The 24744-nt window shown below is 34.5% G+C and overlaps 1 protein-coding gene across 1 annotated transcript in view; it reads right to left on the reverse strand.

Annotated features, from left to right (window-relative positions):
• Nucleotides 1–24744, reverse strand: part of LCA5 (lebercilin LCA5) — a 94668-nt gene that overhangs the window by 42485 nt on the left and 27439 nt on the right. The window contains exons 4-5 of the mRNA XM_039216427.1: nt 22123–22512; nt 16671–17200 (exon numbers count right to left, since the gene is read on the reverse strand). Of these exons, the coding sequence (XP_039072358.1) occupies nt 16671–17200; nt 22123–22321 (729 nt within the window). The 5' untranslated portion in view covers nt 22322–22512. The remainder of the gene's footprint in view (nt 1–16670; nt 17201–22122; nt 22513–24744) is intronic.

Consider the following 24744-nt stretch of genomic DNA (forward strand, 5'->3'; position numbering starts at 1 on the left):
AAAAAAAACCCAAAAAAAAAAAAAAAAAAAAAAAAAAAAAAAAAAAAAAAAAAAAAAAAAAAAAAAAAAAAAAAAAAAAAAAAAAAAAAAAAAAAAAAAAAAAAAAAAAGCAGTGGCAACTATAGACAAAAGACACTTTAAAAAATGTAAAAAGAGACAAAGGTTATTATTATATAATGACAGTGGGGTCAGTGCATCAAGAAGATATAACAATTGTAAGTATTTATCCACCCAGGATCAGAGTACCTAAATACATAAAGTAAAAACCAACAGAACTAAAAGGAGAAATAAACGGCAATACCAAATAATAGTTGGAGACTTGAATAGCCCACTTTCGACAATGGATAGAGCATCTAGACAGAGAATTAATACAAAAAGAGAAGATCTGAAAACTATAGACCAAATAGGCCTAACATATGCATATCTGACAACAGCAGAATACACATTCTTCTCAAGTGAAAACAGAACATTTTCTATGATAAACCACACGTTAGGCCACAAAACAAGTCTTAGCAAATTCAAGCAAAATCATACCAAGTATTTTCTCTAGCCACAGTGGTATAAAACTAGGAATCATTAACAAGAGGAAAACTGGAAAATTCACAAATACACAGAAATTAACACTCTTTTGAATAACCAATAAATTAAAAAGAAAAATAAAGGGTAAATTTTAAAAGTATCTTAGCCAAGCAAAACTGGAAACATAACATACCTTAACTTATGGGGTCCAGCAAAGGTAGCTCTAAGAGTGATGTTCACAGCAATAAATGCCTACAGTAAGAAGCAAAATAATGCCAAATAAACAACCCAAATCTACATCTTAAGGAGCTGGAATAAGAACAAACTGAGCCCAAAGTGAACAAAGGAAAAAAAGAAAGAGGACTCAAATCAACAAATTATAAGTGAAAGGGAGACATTACAATTGATAACACAGGCTTATAAAGAATCATAAAAAGCTACTATGAAAAACTATACACCAATAAACTCAACAACCAAAGGAAATGGAAAAAAATTTAGAAACATACAATCTTCTAAAACTAAATCAGGAAGAAATAGAAAGTCTGAAGAGATGAATCACTAGTAAGGAAATTGATTCAGCAATCAAAAATCTCCCAACAAAGAAAAGCCCAGAACCCAATGACTTCACTAGTAAACTTTACCAAACATTTGAAGAAGGATTAATGCCAATCCTTCTCAAACTTTTCCAACAATTGAAGAGAAGGGAATACTCTCAAACTCATTTTATACCAAAGCCAAAAAGGGCAGTACCAGAAAAAAAAAAAATACAGACAATATCCCTGGTGAAAACAGATGCAAAAATTCTCAATAAGATACTAGCAAATTAAATTTAGCAGCACAAAGAATCATTTGCCATGATCAAGTGGGATTTATACCTGGAATGCAAGCAAGGATAGTTTAACATACAGAAATCAACAATGTGATACATCACATAAATAAAATGAAAGAAAAAATCATTTTTTCATTTCAATAGATACAGAAAAAGCGTTTGACAAAATTCAACATCTGCTCATAATAAAAACTCTTAACAAGTTAGGTACAGAAGGAACCTACCTCAACATAATAAAGGCCATATATAAGCCCATAGTTAATACCATACTCAATAGTGAAAGGTTGAAAGCTTTAGCTTTTCCTTTTAGCAACAAGACAAGGGTACCCAGTCTCACCATTTCTATTTAATAGAAATCCTACCTAGAGCAAATAGGTTAAAAAAAAATTTTAAAGGCATCAAAATTGGAGAGAAGAGGCAAAATTGTCTCTATTTGAAATGACATGAATTTATACATAAAAAAATGATCCTAACGACTCAACCAAAAAACTGTTAGAATAAATAAATTCAGGATACAAAATTAATCTACAATTATCAGTAATATTTCTGTAAACTAACAATAAATTATCTGAAAAAGAAAGAAAACAATCCCAATTATAATAGCACCAAAACAATAAAATACTTAGGATTAAACTTAACCAAGGAAATGAAAGATCTCTACTCTGAAAAATATAAGACACTGTCAAAAGATATCAAAGAGGGCACAAATTAATGAAAAAAGGTAACTTGTGTTCATAGAGGAGAAGAATTAATTAACAGTATTGTTAAAATGTCCATACCACCCAAAGCTAGCTATAGATTCAATGCAATCACTATCAAATTTCAATGGCATTTAAGACAGAAAAAAAGTCTTAAACTTGCACAGCACCGCAAAGATCCTGAATAGCCAAGTGCTCCCGAGAAAGAGGAACAAAGCAGGAGACATTACACTTCCTTATTTCAAGCTATACTACAAAGCTACAGTAATCAAAACAGATGATAACTGGCATAAAAACAAAGAGATCAATGGAGTAGAAATGAGAACCTGGAAATAAATCCAAGCTAATATTTGACAAGGGAGTCAAAAATATGGAATGCAGAAAAGCAGTCTTTTCAATAAATGGTGCTGGGGGAATTGGATATTCACATGTAAAAGAATGAAACTAGACCTGTATTTTACACTACTCCTAAATCTTAAGATGGATTAAATACTTAGGCATAAGACTGGAAACAATGAAACTCCCAGAAGAAAATATAGGAAAAAAGCTCCTAGACATGGGTCGTGGTGATGATTTTTTGGACAGAAAACAAAGGCACAAGCAACAAAATAAAAAATAAACAAGAGGGAGTACCCCAAACTAAAACGTTTCTGCACAGTAAAAGTAACTATCAACGAATTAAAAAGACAACATATTGAATGGGAAAAAAATATTTGCAGGCCACATATCAGATAAGGGGTTAATATCCAAAATATATAAAGAACTCCTAAAATAACAATAAAAAAAAGTCCAATTAAAAATGGGCAGACCTGGGGTCGCCTGGGTGCCTTAGTCAGTTAAGCGTCCGACTTTCGCTTAGGTCATGATCTCGCGGTTCGTGGGTTCGAGCCCCGCGTCGGGCTCTGGGCTGACTGCCAGCTCGGAGCCTGGAGCCTGTTTCGGTCTGTCACTCCCTCTCTCTCTGACCCTCCCCTGCTCACACTGTCTCTCTCTCTCTCTCCTAGAAAAAAACAAAACATAAAAAAAAAAAAAAAAATTAAAAAAAAAAAATGGGCAGACCTGAATAGACATTTTCCAAAGACGATGTCTGAATGGCCAACAGATATGTGAAAGATGCTCAACATCACCAGTCATTAGGGAAATGCAAATTAAAACCACAGTGAGGTATTACCTCATGCCTATGAGAGTAGTCATCATCAAAAAGACAAGAGTTAACAAATGCTTGTTAGGATGTGAAGAAAAGGGAACCCTTGTTCTGTTGGTAGGACTGTAAACTAGTACAGCCAATATGGAAAACAGTATGAAGGATCCTTAAAAAACTAGAATTACACTGAACCCATGGTCCAGCATTTCCACTTTTGAGAATATATCCAAAAGGAATAAAAATACTGACTCAAATAAATAAAAATTTGTACCCCCATGTTCATAGCAACATTATTTATAATAACCAAGACATGAAAAGTTCCTAAGTGTCCATCGATAGATGAATGGATAAAGACGTTGTGGTGTGCACACACACATACAATGGAATATTATTTAGCTATAAAATATGAGAAAATCTTTCTATTTCGGACAGCATAGATGGACCTTTAAAGCATTATGCTAAGTAAAACAAGTCAGAAAGAGACAATTACTATATGATCTCACCTACATGTGAGATATTTAACCAAAAAGAAAATTCCTAGAAAAAGCAACCACACTTGTGGTTACCAGGAGGGAAATGGGGGGAGACAGAATTAGAGAAAGATGGTCAAAATTTATAAACTTCCAAGTATGAGATAAATAAATACTAGAGATGTAAGGTACAACACAGTGACTACAATTAACACTGCTATATGACATGTAGGAAAGTTGTCATAAGAGTAAATCCCAGGAGTGCTCATGACAGGGAAAAACTTTTTTTTTCTATCTCTTTTTACTGACTATATAAAGATGATGGATGCTCACTGAACTTATTATGATAATCATTTCATAATATATGTAAACCACTATGTTGTACACCTTAAATTTATACAGTGCTGTATGTCAATTATATCTCAACATACCTGAAAATGAAAAAAAAATGAGGCAAATTTTATACATATGTGAATTTATAGATAGATAGATGTGTGTGCGTGTATATGCACACAGAAACATGTAAAGAGTCCCAAAATATGTTTCAGTAAAAACATACTAAGCAGTGTGCATGGTACACTCCCATTTATAGTCAGTGACTAAAAAAAGGATCTTTATGAACTTGTACATGTTGAGATGATTTCTTAACAATGATTATTTCTTGGGAAGAAGTCTACAAAGATAACAAAGGATACTGATATTTTGTTGTCTACTTCTCTACTTCTCTGTATTATTTGAATTTTTAGGACTTTGGTAATGCTTGTATTACTTTTCAACAGAAACATTATTTTATTAAAAAAAATTTTTAATGTTTTACTTATTTCTGAGAGAGAGGAGAGAGAGAGACAGCATGAATAGGGAAGAGTCAGAGAAGGAGGGAGACACAGAATCTGAAACAGGCTCCAAGCTCTGAGCTAGCTGTCAGCACAGAGCCCGACGTGGGGCTTGAACCCACGAACTGTGTGATCATGACCTGAGCCGAAGTCGGATACTTAACCGACTGAGCCACCCAGGCGCTCCAACATTATTTTAATTTAAATATTAACATAAAATTGCTGTAACAATTGTTCTAACTAAATGGACAGTTTCAAAAAACCCTGTAAAATTTATTCTCTGGATAAAGGGTATTAAACTTTCCATAATTTCATTATAAATCCTCTTCCACCAAAATTGGTAAAAGTATCTATAAACAATATAACAAAATCTAGCCAATTCCTTGAATTATGATACAAGAAATTAGTAGGATCTCCACAAATGCTATTTTATTTTATAAGCAGGTCCTTTTTTTTTAACATTAAAAATCTTTCATTTTCCCAATACTCAACAGCCATAATAAGGGCTTCATATTTTTTTAATAAATATGGTTTACCATGCTAAAAATGCTTTTGGCACATAAAAGACTTAAAAAACATGATTTATACTCATCAGGTTTCAGAAAAAAAAGGAGGCTCAGAATCATTCCATTTCTCTTCTCAGATGAAACAACCAAAACCTGTCAATTAAGGGAGCTGCACTAAGTCAGAGTGGGACAAGAACAAAATTGATTTCTCCATTTGACCTCCATCTGTCCTAATTAGTTTCAAGTTTTTAGAAATAATACAGAACAAGGAAGTGAGGAAAGGACAGAAAATGCTTAGAGCAGATACCTAGATACAAGAGTGTGTGGCAAGGAAAGATGCAGGAAAAGGGCCCAATACTAGATAGTTCCATTCTGGTTCGGAATAAACTAGGAAGGATAAGAGAAGATAATGATGAATCAACTCTTCTTTTTGAAAATGGTTTGCACTGGAGGAAAATAATGTTTGTATCACCGAGAAAACATACCTACTTGAGGGCAGCTCTAGGGTCAAGGGAATTTGAATGCCAGTCTCTTACAGAAAATCTATCAAAAGAAAAAGGAGTATATTCAAACCTCCTTTCACAGCTGTATGATACTCAGGCTACTCAAATTACTCCCCAAAATCTTTACAAATTTCTAAAAAGGGAGAGAAAGCCTTGTTAATAATGTTTTTCTAACAAGGTAATTTATTTAGTTCACTTTGTGCCAATTTAATGTTAAAATAGGGATGGATTTCTTAATGTATTAAATGTGCACCCTACAGTTTTAATAACAGGCATATGGTATTACATTTATGACCTTTTCATAAAACTTTATAGATAATTTCTTATTTAACGACTAAGGATTCTTAAGATAATTACAATTCATGGTATTAGCTTTATTTGTCTTCCCTATGACTATATGCTTCTGTATCCTTAGATGAGGAAAGCAACCCAAGCTCTAAGTCTTTCTTATGAGGACTGGGGACAGAATTAGTTAGTGCTTTTACCTTCAGCTGCTACTGGAGGCCAGTCACAGGCCTCGTAAGCAATGGTGGATGCAGTTTGGCAGTCATTAAAAGAAACTGCATTTGGGGGTGATCACAAATGAACCTGCTAATAAAGAACTGTTTATGTTAAATCAGTGATTCTCAACAAGAGGTGCAAGGATCACCTAAAGGTCCCTTAGACTCTTTCAGGAGTCTGCAAGTTCAGAACTCTTTTATAATTAAATACTATTTGCTGTTTGCACTCATTATCATGAATATACAGTGAGATTTCCCAAAGGCTATATATATAATATGTGATATTGTATAAATAAAATGGTCAGCATTTAGAAAATCAGCCTAATACAACGAACAAGTACAAAAGTGGTATGAGAGAGTACAGAAAGTTCACTGATCCATGGCTTCAGATTCCCCACTGCAAAAAACCTATAAGAAACACCACTTACTAAGTTTTGATATAGTATCCAAGAGGCCTATCTAGCTATCTGAAAAGGCTTTTAGAATGTTCTTCCATTTTCTAACTCTTTAGACATCTGTGTGAGGCTGCATCCTTTAAATATTTATCAACCATAGTAACATACAGCAACAGACTGAATGTAGAAGCAGCTCTAAGTACTCAGGTGTCCTCTATTAAGCCTGACATTGAAGAAAATAGCAAATATATAAAACAGTGCCACTCTTCTCCAATTTTTTGTTTAGAAAATATAATATTTTCATTAAAAAATCTTATAACATATAGTGAGTTGTTTATTACTATTTTTAAGTAAATTAAGATATATTTTTAAGTGTTTGTTTTCATTTCTGATATGGTAAATATCAGTAGATATACCCATATAAACAAAAGCTTCTGGGGAGAGGAGATCTGTAATAATGTCTAAACATATAAACAGGACTTCAGATCACAAACTGAGAATCACTGTGTTATATAACTAAAAATGTTTCTCTGCTGTAAAAGCACTTTTATATTTTTTGCATTTTTTATAGTTTTTTTGCAGTTTTATTTAATGATTATATAATACATAAAACTTAATATTTAAGTAAATAAATATATTAAAATGGGGTTACTACTGACACTCCTCTATTCAATAAATTAATTGAAGTGAAGGCCAAAATGATGGTATAGAGCCAACCATAAATGAGAAAACAAATACGTAGTCTGATTTAGCTGTCTGCCTCTTTGTACTGAATTAAACAAGTTTAACCACATCAAGCAGTTCTTCATCCCTGGTATACGGTCCAGTTTGGGGCAGACCATACCATACAAGGGAAAAACAGCAGTCATGTCTGGTTGTCTCTACTCATACCTTTGGTTGTCTGTCTCCCTAAACGTGTATCCATTTCTAAACTACTGTGCTCTCAAATCATGGAGACTGTGCATTCTCTCAGTTCCATCAACTAACAAAACAAGCCTGCACCCAACGTAGAGGATGATAGTCAGAGGGACATTCTTTCACAGCTAAATTATGTATAGGTAACTTGAAAACTGCGTCTCATCACCTAAAAAGAAAATATAACTCAAAAGGGAGTAAGAATAGTGGCCTGAAATCCTTCCTGGAATGAGACAAGTAATAAACAAATGAACAAACCTGCATGCCACAAGTTCCAGCCTAAGAAACGTAGAAGAAAAAGCGACACCAAATTAAATAAAAAAACACCATACAGTCATTCTTAAGAAACAGTAGCACAGAACTTAAAGACAGCACACTACTATTTCACTGCAATTTGAAGGGATACTCAGGAATTTCCTGGGTTTTAGTTAATGTGCAAAATGAAACACCATAATTGAGCTCCTAAATGTCTCCTTTATCCAATTAGTGTGGTACTGACTATAACCTACTGAGTTTGAAAGAAAAAGATTAACTTGGTCTTGAATAAAGTAATAAAATAGGAATAAATGTATGAGACACAAAATAAAAGTACGTGTTAAGACAAATAACAAAATTTTGTTAAGAACAAAATTCTTAAATTTCACACTAAATTAAGAAACTCAATAGTAAAGATTTTGAATTCTGGATTGATCACTGAGATTATGAAAGATATAATTACAAACTGGGCCACAGGCTTTAGGAAGTATAAAAAGGTAAAAATAAAAAGTAGAGAATTACCCTCAGGTGGGCAGCTGAGGCTCCTTCATTTAGAAAAGAGCTAGTATGTCAGTACTCACTCTAAATGTAATGTACTAAATGCTCCAATCAAAAGACATAAGGTGTCAGAATGGATAAGAAAAAACCCATCTATATGCTGTTTACAAGAGACTCATTTTAGACCAAACGACACCTGCAGATCGAAAGTTAGGGGATAGAGAAATATCTATCATGCTAATGGTCATCAAAAGAAGCTGAAGTGAACAATGCTTATATCAGACAAACTAGATTTTAAAATAAAGACTGTAACGAGATGACGAAGGGCATTATACCATAATTAGGGGGTCTATACACCAAGAGGACCTAACAACTATAAATATTTATGCCACCAATGTGGAAGCACCCAAATATATAAATCAATTAATCACAAACATAAAGAAACTCACTGATAATAATACCATACCAGTAGAAAACTTCAACATCCCGTGTACAACAGTGGACAGATCATGTAAGCAAAATATCAATAAGGAAACAATGGCTTTGAATGACACACTGGACCAGCTGGACTTAACAGATATACTCAGAACACTTCATCCTAAAGCAGAATACACATTCTTCTCAAGTGCACTGGAACATTCCTCACAATAGATCACAACTGGATCACAAATCAGCCCTCAATAAGTACAAAAGATCAAGAGCATACCTTGCATATTTTCAGACCACAACACTATGAAACTTGAAATCAACCACAAGAAAAAATTTGGAAAGGCCGCCAATTCTCAGAGACTAAAGAACATCCTACTAAAGAATGAATGGCTTAACCAAGAAATTAAAGAGGAAATAAAAAATTACATGGAAGGCAATGAAAATGAAAATAAAACCTAAAACCTCTGGGATGCAGCAAAGGCAGTCGTAAGAGGGAAGTATAGAGTAATCCAGGCCTTCCTAAAGAAGGAAGAAAGGTCTCAAAGATACAACCTCACCTTATAGCTAAAAGAGCTAGAAAAGCAAATAAAGCCCAAAGCCAGCAGAAGGAGGAAAATAATAAAGATTAGAGCAGAAATCAATGATATTGAAATTAAACAAACAGTAGAACAGATCAATGAAACCTGGTTCTTTGAAAGAATTAACAAAATTGATAAGCCTGTAGCCAAACTGATCAAAAGAAAAAGAGTCCAAATAAATAAAATCACAAATGAAAGAGGAGAGATTGCAACCAACACCACAGAAATAAAAAACAATAATGAGAAAATATTATTAGCTAAGAGAATATTATGAGCAATTATATGCCAACAAATTGGACAATCTGGAAGAAATGGACAAATTCCTAGGAACATATAAACTACCAAACATGAAACAGGAAGAAATAGAAAATATGAACAGACCCATAACCAGTAAAGAAATTGAATTAGTAATCAAAAATCTCCCAACAAACAAAGGGCCGAATGGCTTTCCAGGGGAATTCTACCAAACATTTAAAGAAGAGTTAACATCTATTTTGAAGGTGTTGCAAAAAAAAAACAGAAATGGAAGAAAAACTTCCAAACTCATTCTACGAGGCCAGCACTACCTTGATTCCAAAGCCAGACAAAGACCCCACTAAAAAGTAGGACAGACCCATCTCCCTGATGAACATGGATGCAAAAAATCTCAACAAGATACTAGCAAACCAGATCCAACAATACATTAAAAGAATTATTCACCGCAACCAAGTGGGATTTATTCCTGGAATGCAGGGCTGGTTTAATTCCTGCAAATCAATCAATGTGATACATCATTTTAATAAAAGAAAAGAATAACAACCACATGATCCCCTCAATAGATGCAGACAAAGCATTTAACAAACTGTAGCATCCTTTCTTGATAAAAACCCTCAAGAAAGTAGGGATAGAAGGAACATATCTCATGATCATAAAGACCAGACACAAAAGACCCACAGCTAATATCATCCTCAATCAGGATGAGAGCTTCCCCCTAAGGTCAGGAACACAACAGGTGTGTCAACTCTCACCACTATTATTCAACATAGTGTTGGAAGTCTAGCCTCAGTAATCAGACAACAAAAATAATCCAAACTGGCAAGGAGGAAGTCAAACTTTCACTCTTCACAGATGACATGATATTCTACATGGAAAACCCAAAATGATCCACCAAAAACCTGCTAGAACTGATCCATGAATTCAGCCAAGTTGCTGGATATAAAATCAATGTGCAGAAATTGGTTGCATTTCTATACACCAATAATGAAGCAACAGAAAGAGAAGTCAAGGAACTGATCCCATTTACAACTGCACTAAAACCCATAAAATAACCTAGGAATAACCTAACCAAAAAAGTGAAAGATTCATATACTGAAAACTATAGAAGATTATGAAAGAAACTGAAGAAGATGCACAGAAATGGAAAAACATTCCATGCTCATCAACTGGAAGAACAAATATTGGTAAAATGTTGATATTACCCAAAGCAATCTACATATTCAATGCTATCCCTATCAAAATAACACCAGCATTCTTCACAAAGCTAGAACAAACAATTCTAAAATTTGTACAGAACCAGAAAAGACCCTGAAAAACCAAAGTAATATTAAAAAAGAAATCCAAGGCGGAGGCATCACAATTCCTGACTTCAAGCTGCATTACAAAGCTGTAGTCATCAAGACAGTATGGTACTGGCACAAAAACAGACACATATATCAATGGAACAGAACAGACAACGCAAAAATGGACCCACAAATGTATGGTGAACTGATCTTTGACAAAGCAGGAAATAAAATCCAATGGAATAAAGACAGTCTCTTCCCAAATGGTGCTGGGAAAACTGGACAGCAACATGCAGAAAAATGAACCTGGAGCACTCTCTTACACCATACACTCAATACTCAAAATGGATGAAAGACCTACACGTAAGACAGGAAGCCATCAAAATCCTAGAGGAGAAAACATGCAACAACCTCTTTGACCTCCACTACAGCAACTTCTTACTTTACATGTCTCCAGATGCAAAGGAAATAAAAGCAAAAATGAACTATTGGGACCTCATCAAGATAAGGAGCTTCTACAGGGTGAAGGAAACAATCAGCAAAATTAAAAGGCAACTGATGGAATGGGAGAAGATATTTGCAAATGATATATCAGATAAAGGGTCAGTATCCAAAATCTATAAAGAACTTATCAAACTCAACACCTAAAGAATAGTGAAGAAATGGCTAACAGACACACAAAAAGACGTTCAACATCACTCATTATCAGGGAAATACAAATCAAAATCACAATGAGACACCACCTCGTATCTGTGAGAATCACTAAAAATAACAACTCAAGCAACAACAGATGTTGGCAAAGATGTGGAGAAAGAACCCTTTTCCACTGCTGGTGGGAATGCAAACTGGTGCAGCCACTCTGGAAAACAGTATGGAGATTCCTCAAAAAATTAAAAATAGAACTACTCTACAACCCACCAATTGCACTACTAGGTATTTATCCAAAGGATGTACCACTGCTGACTCAAAGTAGCACATGCACCCCTATGTTTATGGCAGTGCTATCAACAATAGCCAAAGTATGGAAAGAGCCCAAATGTCCACTGGCTGATGAATGGATAAAGAATATACAATGGAATACAACTCTGCATGAAAAAGAATGAAATGTTGCCATTTGCAACAATGTGGATGGAATTAAAGGGTATTATGCTAAGCAAAATAAGTCAGTCAGAGAAAAACAGATATCATATGATTTTACTCACATGTGTAATTTGAGAAATCAACAAACGATCATAGGGGAAGGGAAGGAAAATAAGATAAAAACAGAAACGGAGGCAAACCATAAGAGACTCATATACAGAGAACAAACTGAGGGTTGCTAACAGGGCATTGGATGGGGGACGGGTTAAATGGGCAATGGGCATTAAGGAGGGCACTTGTTGAGAGGAGCACTGGATGTTATATGTAAGTGATGAATCACTAAATTTTATTCCTGAAATCATTATTACACTATATGTTAACTAACTTGGATTTAAATTTTTTAAAAAGTGAAAAAAAAAAGAGCCAGTATGGTATGACAGCTGAAGTAAGACTGATTTGAGAGCAGTAGGTTCATAATTATATGTAAAAAGTCATTTCAATATAACGTCTAACACAATAAAAATGAAGTAGTTAATATCCCCCAACCAAACTTTGGGGCTTACAGCTAATTAACTCAATATTCCTAATATTTGAAAGCATACTTCTAAAACTAAGCTCTTCCTTCATGTGCATAAAACATTCATAACTCCTTGTGAAAATAATTATTACACGAAAATAAGCTTTGAAATTTGAAAATAAAAGTCCAAACATAATTTCCTCATCTAGAAAGAACTGAGAGTATTTACAATTGCTCTGAAGAAAATAAATATTTAGGTATAATCTAACAAAACCTGTTTGGATCTATATTCTGGGAATGACAATGATGAAATAAGTGTAGGAAGAGAGTAGGAAGGCTCCACTTATCAATTCTACACAAAGTGATGCATGTTTAATGCATTTCCCATTAAAATCCCAAGAAGGTGTTTGTAGTCAAAAACAAGCTTATTCTAAAGTTTACATGGAAAGGCAGAGGACCCTGAATATTAAAATAGCCAAACTTTAAAAAAATAAAGCATAACATGAGAGGAATCACTCTACCCGATGTTAAGGTTTACTATGTCGCCTATAAGAAAGCGTGACATTGGCAGAGGGACGTACACATACAGAGATCAACAGAACAGACTACAGAGTCCAGAAATAGACCCACAAAAATATCCCCAACTGGTTTTTAACAAAGGTGCCAGATTAAAAGGAAGAAGGATAGTCTATTCAACAAATGATACTGGAGTAACTGGGTACCATGGGGGAGGGGTGTCTCAACCTAAACCCCAAAAATACAAAATACAAAATTTAACTCAAAATTAACTCAAAATGGACTTGTAAGTAAAACACAGGGGTGCCTGGTTGGCTCAGTTAAGCACTGAACTCCTGATCTTGGTTCAGGTCATGATTTCACTGTTTGTGAGTTCAAGCCCCACTCTGGGCTCTGTGCTGACAGCGCAGAGACTGCTTGGGATTCTCTCTGTCTCTCTCTGTCCCTACCCCACTAGTTCTCTCTCTCTCAAAATAAATAAACTCCAAAAAAGTTAAAAATTTAAAAAAAGAAAGTAAAACATAAAACCATAAAACTTTTGGATAAAAACACAATAAAATATCTCTGGAGCTACGACAAAGGGTGATAGAAATAGGTAAGGAATTCTTACACTTGACAACAAAGCACAATCCATAAAAGAAAAATCTGATAAACTAGATTACATCAAAATTTAAAACCTTCACTCTGAAAGATCCTGTAAAGAAGATGAAAAGACAACTTACAGCCTGGGAGAAAATATTTGCAAGCCACATATCTGACAAAAGACTTAGATTACCTAGAATATATAAAGATTCAAAAATCAATGGTAAGTGCACCAACAATCCTATTTAAAAATAGGCAAAAAATATGAACAACATGAATAGAATTTACAGACGGCAAATAAGCACATGAAAAGCTGTATACCATCAGCCATTAGGAATAATGCCAAGTTAAAACCACGAGACATTCCTATTGGAACAGCTACAATATAAGAGAGTGAGAACATCAAATGGTGGCAAGGATCTGAAGAAACTGGATCACATATACCTTGCTAATAGAAATGTAAAATAATACTGCCACCCAAAAAAGAGAATGGTGTTTTTTACAAAACCAAAAATGCATTTATCATACAACCCATAAAATACAATTTCATGCACAGATCCCAGAGAAATGAAAATTTATGTTCACACAAAAAACTGTGTAAGAATGACCACAGTAGCATTATTAGTTAATAGTTACAAACTGGAAGCAACCCTAATGTCCTCCAATGGGATACACCATAACACTCAGTGGTACGTCCATACTGTGGGCTACTACTCAGGAATAAAAAAGGAACACACTATCGATATATACAACAATTTGGATGGAGCACTAGGGGGAAAAAAATGAAACCTATTCCTCTCAAAAGCTTAAATACTACATGATTCCACATATATATCATTCTAAAAATAACAAAGTTATAGAAATAGTGAACAGACCAGGGGATGCCATAGGTTAAAGTGGAAGAAAGGCAAGAAAGTGCCTAGAAAAGCTGGTTAACACAGGATCCTTGTGATAGAACTATTCTGCATCTTGATTCTGGTGGTGGTCACAGAAGTCTGCGCATGTGATAAAACTGCAGAGAACTAAACACATACACACATAAACACAAGTGAACTCATGTAAAACTAATGAAACCTGAGTAAGGTTGATAAATTGTACCACTGCATCAAAACCAATTTCCTGATTGCAATATTATATTGTAGTTATGCAGCATGCTACCACTGGGGAAACTGGATGAAGGGTATATAGGATCTCTACATACAATTTTCATACACCTGCGTATCAATCTATAATTATCTCAAAATAGAAAGTTAAAAACACTTTTTTAAATCCAGTAAGAAAAAAATATTGAGGATCTTATATAATTAATAAGTATTTCAAAGATGGAATACATCTGATATCCTTACAGATGACTAATTTTCATGCTCCCAAGTGGGCAGCCACATAATTAACCTCCATCTATTACTCTGAATCCACATACTTGTTTTTCCTCTCTTCCTTCTTTCTCCTCTTTCCACCAACACTCTATAAACCTCCTTCATAACTGGTTATAAGAGAGAATCACAGTATATGTGTGTGTATGTATATGTGTGCAATGCAACACCATGTTCTTTCTAGTTTTATACAAACATACACACAGGTGGTTTTGTTTATCATTATTAGCATTATGTACGCTTGGGTCCCAATTTCAAAATCCATGATTTGACACATTTTATACTCTCCTTTAAAACTAATTAAAATGTGTGGGGTTTTTTTTTTTTTTTTTTTTGTGCCAGTAATTACTTTCAGCTCCTACCCCCACTCCACCTCAAGGTAAGTGACTCTTTCAAAAAAAAGGAGTCTCCGTATGTTTGCTCTGCAGTTTGGGTTAATCACTGGTGAAGCCTACACAATATGGTATCTTCTGGGCACTCAAGCAGAAGATAATGATTGCTAATTTTATAGAACAAATTAGACACTTTGTAACCACTGATGTACACTGTATTAGTAAGCCACTGATTCTGGGTTTAGCACTGGTATACTGAACACAGTATACTATACAAAGTAGTATAATAACATACCCTGTATTAAAAACACCAAATTAATACACTAATACACTGCAGAAGCTAATTTACTTGTAGTTCTGACCTGCCTTTCCTCAGAGAGCTCTCATAGCAGGCATTAGTCCCATACTTTTCCCCTAACTTGGCTTTCCAAACTACTCATCAGTTTTAATAAGCCCTGACTCAGGGCTTCTGTTTGATATACATATATACACACACACACACACATATTCCCATGTATATTGTATATGCATTTAGTTCTACATAATTTTATGTGTACATGATACACATACGTATGAGTTAGCATCTAATATAAATTCTCTGTATAATAATCATGAGATAATGCTTTTTACAACTTGTTACAAGAAAAATACCTTTCTTTTTTAAGTTTATGTATTTATTTTAAGAGAGAGAGAGAGAGAGAGAGAAGGCATGCTTGCATACAAGCAGAGGAGGGGCATAGAGAGAGAGAGAGGGAGAGAGGATGAATCCCAAGCAGGCTCCACTCTGTCAGTGCAGAGCTCAACATGGGGCTCAATCCCACAAACTGTGAAATCAAGACCTGAGGCAAAATCAAGAGTTGGGCATGACTGAGCCACCCAGGCATCCCAAGAAAAATATCTTTCTGGGTGCTTGGGTGGCTCAGTCAGTTAAACATCTAACTCTTGATTTCAGCTCAAGTCATGGTTTAATGTCTTGAGATCTAGCCAGCCCTGCGTGTACTCAGAGCTGGGCATGGAGCCTGCTTCAGATTCTCTCTCCCCCTCTCCCCCTCCCTCACTCACACTCCCTCACTCTCTGCCCTTCCCCCACTCACACTCCCTCTCCCTCTCTAAAAGTATAAAAATGAAAATAAAGAAATAAAAGTTCTGCTGTACTCTCAGGCTAGTAACTCAACATTCTTCTACCTACCTCTCATGTTAGTTTCTATTTGGGGGAATAAGGATATGCTCTGCCACCAAAAATGTCTTTCACAAATGTTCAAAGAAATAAAAACAAAGTGTTTCTCTTGTGGTATCTCTTACACAATGGCCCCAAATGTTAGTTTTATATACTATAGCTATTCGTATTATTTTCAATTTTAGACAATCAGGTAATCAAATAATGTACTTCTCCAAAATGACTAAAATTCATGGAATTAAACACTCATTCATTCATTAACCAGCCCATTAATATATCAATCTTTTGTATCTTGCTCTTAAACATACAATCTTAATTTTTTCCTAATCTCTTACTCAGAAAGATAATTTTTAAAATATTTAAAAATAGTTTTCATTTCTAAGCAAATCTGAATTTCAATAAGCAGTCTTAACAGAGTATGGTCTTAAATACTCAATGAAAAATAATATAAAACAGCACAATAAGAAGCTGTATAAGTTTTACCTTAATTCTTCTTTCAGTGTCATCTAATTTTAACTCTGCTGAAACCAGTTTCTTTGCCAAATCATCTCGTTCAGGTAGGTGTCTAGCTTCAGAGATCTTTTTCAGTTTCTGTAACGAAGATTTTGTCCTATATAGTTCTCCTTCTGTATCTTTCACCCTTTTTTCAGTTGCCCGTTCTTTCTCTTGAGATTTTCTTAAGCGTTCTTTGAGTGCTGTAATCTCATTGTTATGACGGGCAATAAGTTGTGAGATTTCATTTTCTGTATCTTCAAACTTATTCAGGGCTTTCTCCTGTCTGTACTGAAGCCTTTTCAAAGCCTTATTTTCTTTTAGCAGCTCAGCTAACTTGACCTGGAGTTCAGTTACTTCATTCTGCAATTCATTGATTTTTAGCAGTCTTGCAGAAAGAACCCGTTTTGTAACAAGATCAGTATCTTTCCGAAGTGGCTCCCTATTGAGGCTCTGGGAGCGAAATCCCACTCGGACTCCCTTTCTGTTTGGTGGACCCTTAGGGCTTGCCTTCCTAGGGGCTAAAAAAGAAACAGAAATAATATAAAGTGAGAGCTGTACCAATGTAATATTATTTATGCATTCTGACACAAGTGAATCCATACATTCTTTAATTATATTGTTCCTTAAAAAATGACCTTTCAAAATTTAAATATCAGACTTTATTTAGAAGTCTTAATATAATGTTATTAAGCAACATTCAGAATCTTTTAAGAAAGGTCAAGACTATTCTGACTTATCAAAATGATATCCCAATAGTTTATAGGGAATTATTTTACATTGGTTTAAAAAATTGCAGTGTCTCTCTCTCTCTCTCTGCCCCTCCCCATTCTCACTCTGTCTCTCTCTCTCAAAAATAAACATTAAAAAAAATTTTTTTAATGCCAGTTTCAGGCTTTACCATTTTCAACTTTATAGATAAGATGGCCAGAATTCAAACATGGGCATCATCATCATTAGCAAGGTGTTTAATAAACACTGGACAAAATATTGTGATATTCAAGTAATTTATACCAAGATATTTGGGATTATAATTCAGAATGAGGAAATATGTTAATAGTTAATAGTTAATTTATTTTCTCTAAATTAACTAGACCTCTTTTTATTTATTTGGAGAAATAAGATTACAACATATTGTACAACAAGATTTAGGTTTGGAACTCTGATTTACCACATAAGAACTCCCTAGGCAATTGGGCTAAATCTTTCCAGGTCTATCTTCCCCACCCATAGAATTACGATAACACCACCTATATAACTAGGTCGTTGTGAGGATTAAACAAAAAATGCATATAAAACAGGAAGTTCTCCTCAAATATTCTCTGGCAGTAATAAGAACCTAATCCCATTTATCAGTGATGGAAAATGAAAAACACTTTTAGCAGTACAGATGTGATTTTAAATGCTTGCTCGGGGGTTTCTTTTGTGGAAGTTTCAGTCGAAAACATTTGATGTAATTTGAGAACAAGACAAAAACAAAAAACTACACCCTAAAAAATATACACATATAAAATCCTTAAATTGTACATATTAAATAACATTTCACAAAAATTTGGAATGTCATTACTTTTACTAAAAGTTCATTAAACTTAGGCCCCAATATACAGAGCCCCTGTCCTTTAAAAGAGGCATCTGGAAGCCTGCCACAGTTGAGAATAATGAACTTTAATCTCCAAGGTGACTGCATTTTTCTCAAGAAGGAAATGCATTCCAGATGAAAAAAAAAAGGAAAACTAGAAAATTTAACCTTTCCCTACCCATCTCTCCAGTCATGGATACTTTAATTCCATTATATAAACAAGTAAAGAGTAAAAAGTAATATTTACATTACAAAGTTTCATTTAAAAAATAGAAGATTCTAAATGTGTTTTGAATGTATACCGATTTGGGATTCCAGTTCTATGAATGTGTGAATACACAAAAGGCAGTAGTAATAATTAGAAATGAGGGAAAGCCTACCTGTAGCTCTGAAACTACACTATCCAATATAGTAGTAGTCACCAGCCACATGTGGCTACTGAGAGATCTGAAATGTGAGCAGTCCAAATGGAGATACTCATACAGTGAACACTTAGTTCAAAAAAACACACACTTAGTTTTTCAAATTTCAAACGCTTAGCTCAAAAAAAATGCATAATGTTCCAAACATAATGTTTTATATTAACCACATTTAGAAACAACAATATTTTGAGGCCTCATAGGTGGCTCAGTCAGTTAAGCATCTGACTTGATTTTGGCTCAGGTCATGATCTCAGTATTCATGAGATCCAGCTGGGCATGCGGCTCTGTGCTGACAGTATGCAGCCTGCTTAGGATTCTCTCTCTCCCTCTCCCGCTCTCCCTCTGCCCCTCTCCCACATGTGCATGCACATTCACTCGCTCTCAAAAAGGAAAAAAAAAAAAGATAATATTTTGGATATGTTGGGTTAAACAAAGTATATTAAAATTAATTTTACCTGATTTTCTTTCTTAATGTAGTTATCAGACAATATAAAATTACATGTGTGGATTACATTTGTGACTTGCATTATATTTTCCCTGAACAGCACTGCTCCAATTTTAAATTGGGGCATCCTTCATTTCAGTTTTCCTTCTTTCCCAACATACTGAGTTAATAACAGTTTTGGTATCCATATACTATTATGGAATATGTACTCAATTCTTGGAAAGACAGAAACTTTATATATAAAAATGATTATAAAGATGACTATTAATTCTTCCAAATTTCTGATTTTATATATAAAATTATATTGCTCAGCAAACAAGATTTCATGTAAATAGAAACTTATTTGAAAAGTTAAAGCCTATATAAAATCAATAGAATTTTCCTCTAATACCTTAGTTCAGCTATTTAGTCAGACAGAGAAAGACCTTCCAAAACCAACTTTTCCACATCCTAAAAATTGGAACATTTATTTATAGCATATTCTATTCGTACAACTACAAACTGATCATAAAAAGGACACTTAACCTAAATTCAAAAATATTTCCTAAACGCCATTTACTTATTTTCATTTTGAAAACTATCAATATGAAATACAACGCTAATTCAAGTGAGAAGAGAAATGATGACTGTCATGTATATCACTCTTCACCTACCTCTTGCTAACTCACTATGAAAAAGGGGGTGAGAAAATATTGCTTTTTTCTTCCTTCAGGTGATAAAAATATGACTCTCCTTTGAAAAAACATGCAGCCAAAAAAATGTAATAAAGATGAATTATGCATCTACAAAAACCTCAAGATATTTATATTATCGGTACCACATGAAGTACAAAACATATGTAACATGTAATATACAAACATGTATAACCTAAACTATCATCAAATTTTATCACTTTGCATATAACTTTTGATAGAACAATTTCATTTTAAAAATAATTAAATATACTGATAATTAAAAAGAGAAAGGAAGAATGTGCTATCAAACATGAAAATCCACAATTTTAAGTATACAAGATACTGTTTTAGTTACATTCGTTCTTTCCTTAATTTACTATACACTGGCAGTTGCAACTTAAACAGCATATTCTATTTAACACTAATTCACTGTTTATGGAAACACTAAAGTGTTACGTGTAACTGGCGTAGTCTTGTTGATTGATCTAAGGTAGATGAATTACCACAGATTTTAATACAGAAGGTAATACAAAGCAGAAAATAGTACAAGTCAGACTGAAGATAATAACTGAGATTTTTCTGGGTGATGCTGGAACTGTTTTTCATAGCTTTTTCTCAATTATCTTCTTAAATAAGGTAAGGCTTAAGAATTTCTGACTCTTTAATTACGTGGCCTCCTAAACTGTTTCTCGGGAAGCAAGAAAAAATTAAAAGTATTCCTACAAGTAATTCCCAAAGTATGTAAATTGTTTCTTAGAAGTAAATGGGCATTTTCTAAGATTCAACCATAAAGTCTGTTTGTTCTTAATTAGATAGCAAAATTTTAATATCAGATCATGCTCTCAACCACAAAATCAAAACAAGAGGCTCACAATGACAGGTATGGAGGAAAAGACCAAAAAACTTGTAGCATTGTACTGCAGAAAGAAAGAAAAGAAAGGAAATAAAAGAATGAAAAGGAAAGAAAGGAAGAGAAAGAAAAAAGTATTCAACTGTAATAAGTATGGACATCCCTGGGAAGTTAGATCAGGGGTCCATGAAAGGCTTTCTTTCAAAATTAACATAGGGGCGCCTGAGTGGCTTAGTCGGTTAAGCGTCCGACTTTCGCTTAGGTCATGATCTCGCGGTTCGTGGGTTCGAGCCCCGCGTCGGGCTCTGTGCTGACTGCTGGCTCAGAGCCTGGAGCCTGTTTCAGTCTGTGACTCCCTCTCTCTCTGACCCTCCCCTGCTCACGCTGTCTCTCTCTCTCTCTCTCTCCTAGAAATAAATAAAAATATTAAAAAAAAAATTAACATATTCTTTGCAGATTTTTTAAAAGCAAATGTTACTTTTCAAAGTAAAAATTTGTAAAAGCAAATTTAATTACACCCCTGCTTAAATCGATTTGATAGCTATTTTTCCACAGAAACAGACAGTCAATATATCATTATAGGATTCACGGTGTTTCATGACCTGGCCTCTGTTTTCCTTTTCAGTTCCTAATTTTACCCCTGCCTGCCATGCAATCTAAACTATACAATCTTTCTAACCGTGGCCGTTACAGCTGTGCTGCATTTATTAATGAACACTATAAGTACCTTATTTAACTTAGTTTATTATTCTGTAGTGTATTTTTCTAAGGTAGTCCTTACATATATTGTTATAAGTACATCAGAGGTTTTTTGACCAGAAATTCATTAAGATAAAGAGATTTCTAGAATACTGCCTTGACCAATATTTATTAATATGTAGTTCCAGACTAGTAACATTTTAATAAGGCAAATTATTTCTAATGATTAATCTTGTTTGCATTATAACACAGTTTAATAGAAAACAGTAGTGGTCCCAAGTCTCAAATTCCATTTCTAGATTTAATTTGAATTTTTGTAGTAAGCACTGTGTAACCTAGAGGAAGTAATTTTACTCCATCTATAAAAATGCCCCTTAAGTACTTTATAGCAATGTCTTCTGCTGCTTTTTCAAAGTGCAGAATTTGTACCTTAAAAAGGTACAAATACTTTGTGATTCTTTTTGCCTGTATAGTACCTCAAAAACACCAAGACAAGCATTTATTTAGAAAGAACAAAACAAAATAAGAAGGCTTATTTATGATTCTTTCTTCTGTATACAGTACGATTTTGATTATAATAAATAATAATATACAGCATCATGAGCAACAACTATATATACAAAACTATATATATATAACATCTATATATATAAATCAGCCCATTTCCATGCACATATCAATATACATAGTTATAGAAGAGTTTCATTCATACAACTTTCCCTAAACACTCAAAATGAGTCTTCTAGGTCTACTGAACTCTTCTAGAATGCTTACCTTGGTGATGTACTTGGCTATCTGAAATCTGTCTTTTAGGATTTTTTCCCTTTATACTCTTAGGTGAAGAGGACTTGACCAGCGATGACCGGCCAGAAGACTGTGGGGTAGTTTCAAAATCAGATGAACAATTAGAGTAATAATGTTTGTCTGCCTTACTTTCTTGATCATTATCGGGACTTCTTTCCCTTTCCCCCATGGTTTTTGAAAAATGTTCTCTATTTACATAATTTCACAGGTTCCTTTCTCCAGAAAAATCCATGACAAGTCTGAGGACCAGCGTTTAGAGCCTTCAGATCCTGGTGATAATATTCATGTCTGCAATTTGTTTTCTCTAGGCATCTGCAGTAGAGATCAGCACATTAGCAGCCAGAAGATGCATATTTGTTCCTACAATTAAGGAAGGGGAAGGAAACTCAGTATTAGGTTTTACAGTTTTGTACAATAGAAGATACTTAAAGCAAATAACATACTGCTTATCATTTTTTAAAAAGGCTATAATTCAATTCATCTATGTTTTCACATTGTTATTTACAGTCTTTGGAGAAAAGGCAGAATGTTGTAGCTTGGACAGAGAACATATAAGGTACCTAATATATAACTGTTTCTGAATAAATGCTAACTGAATTGGACTCCCCCGAATCTTAAGATTTATAATAAACACAAAAGCTGATTTTTGACAGATGATTACTGACCAAATCACCATTTTCTTCTTTTCTGGGGAGGCAGAGAGGGGTAAAGGTAAGTCTACTACTAGAAACAAACAAAAATAACTACATAAAAATGTACAACTAAAGTATGTAAAAAATTAACCAAATTAAAACATCTGATGAAAAACAGGTACAATATGACAGAAAAATAGTTTCCATCCTTAACACATAAATAAATAACTCATACCATTCCCACGAGAAAAATATGAGGTCAAATATTAAATGGGCAAATACATGTTAAGACCCATAATGGGCAATACACTAAAAGAAAATGAGTCTGAGCCCCATGCTGGTATGTAGAGATTACCTAAATAAATACATATTTTTAAAAATATATTTAACTTCAGATACCATTTTTTTTTAATATTTTTATTTATTTCTAGGAGAGAGAGAGAGACAGCGTGAGCAGGGGAGGGTCAGAGATAGAGGGAGACACAGACTCTGAAATAGGCTCCAGGCTCTGAGCTGGCAGTCAGCACAGAGCCTGATGCGGGGCTCGAACCCACGAACCGCGAGATCATGACCTAAGCGAAAGTCGGACGCTAAACCGACTAAGCCACCCAGGCGCCCCCAGATACCATTTTTAATCTTAACAAATTATCAAAGATTTTTCAAAGCAGCACTCAGTGCTGCTGGAGTGCCTATCAAGAAAAGATCCACAGTAGGGCACCTGGGTGGCTCAGTCAGTTGAGCATCCAATTCTTAACTTCAGCTCAGATCACAATCTCATGGTTCATGGTTCATGGGACTGAGCGCCACATTGGGCTCTGCAGTGACAGCATGGAGCCCACTTAGGATTCTCTCTCCCTCTCTCTGCCTCTTCTCTGACTTTCCCACACTCATGCTCACTTGCACTCTCTCTTCCTCTCAAAATAAATAAATAAACATTAAAAATAAAAGATCCACAGGATTTTTGGGGAAAAAAGTTGGCAAGATGTATTAAAATTTAATTACACTTTTTTTTTTTTTTTTACTGTTTTATTTATTTCTAGGAGAGAGAGAGACAGCGTGAGCAGGGGAGGGTCAGAGAGAGAGGGAGTCACAGACTGAAACAGGCTCCAGGCTCTGAGCTGGCAGTCAGCACAGAGCCCGACGCGGGGCCCGAACCCACGAACCGCGAGATCATGACCCAAGCGAAAGTCGGACGCTCAACCGACCAAGCCACCCAGGCGCCCCTAAAATTTAATTACACTTTTTAACCTTTGACCCATTCCTATATAACAAGAAAATAATTCTAGAAATAGGGGGAAAGTTATGCACAAATATTTATGCAGTACAATTTTAAAAACAGGAAGCAATGGGGCGCTTGGGTGGCTCAGCTGGTTAAGCATCAGACTTCGGCTCAGGTCATGGTCTCACGGTTCATGGGTTCGAGCCCCACATCAGGCTCTGTGCTGACTGCCAGCTCAGAGCCTGAACCTGTTTCAGATTCTGTATCTCCCTCTCTCTCTGACCCTCCCCTGCTCACCTTGCCTCTCTCTGTCTCTGTCTCTCTCTCTCAGAAATAAATTTTAAAAAACATTAAAAAAGGAAGCAAACTAAATGTCTAACAATCGCAGAATAATTAAGAATATTGTAAAAATCAATACAGCATAATATCATGCTATCGTTAGAAACACTTACAAAAAGCTTGTGTTACCAGAGGAAATGTTTATCCTACCATGGTAAAGAAAAAAATTCAAACTAGTGAATACAATATGATCTCAACTACACATATTCATTGAAAAAAAAAACTGAAAGTATAGAGTATTCTTCCTTGAGGAACTGAAAAAAATTAGCAAAGTAAGGAATACATATACACCAAAATAGTGTCTGAGCAACATGAATTTTAGATGATTTTTTCTCTATATATTTTTATTTTCTACTAAAATAAAATTAGATTACTTTTTTAATATTAAAAAAAATCCCATTG

Source organism: Hyaena hyaena, unplaced genomic scaffold (assembly GCF_003009895.1).
Source record: "Hyaena hyaena isolate Hyena2069 unplaced genomic scaffold, ASM300989v1 scaffold_633, whole genome shotgun sequence".
In the NCBI taxonomy this organism is placed as follows: Eukaryota; Metazoa; Chordata; class Mammalia; order Carnivora; family Hyaenidae; genus Hyaena; species Hyaena hyaena.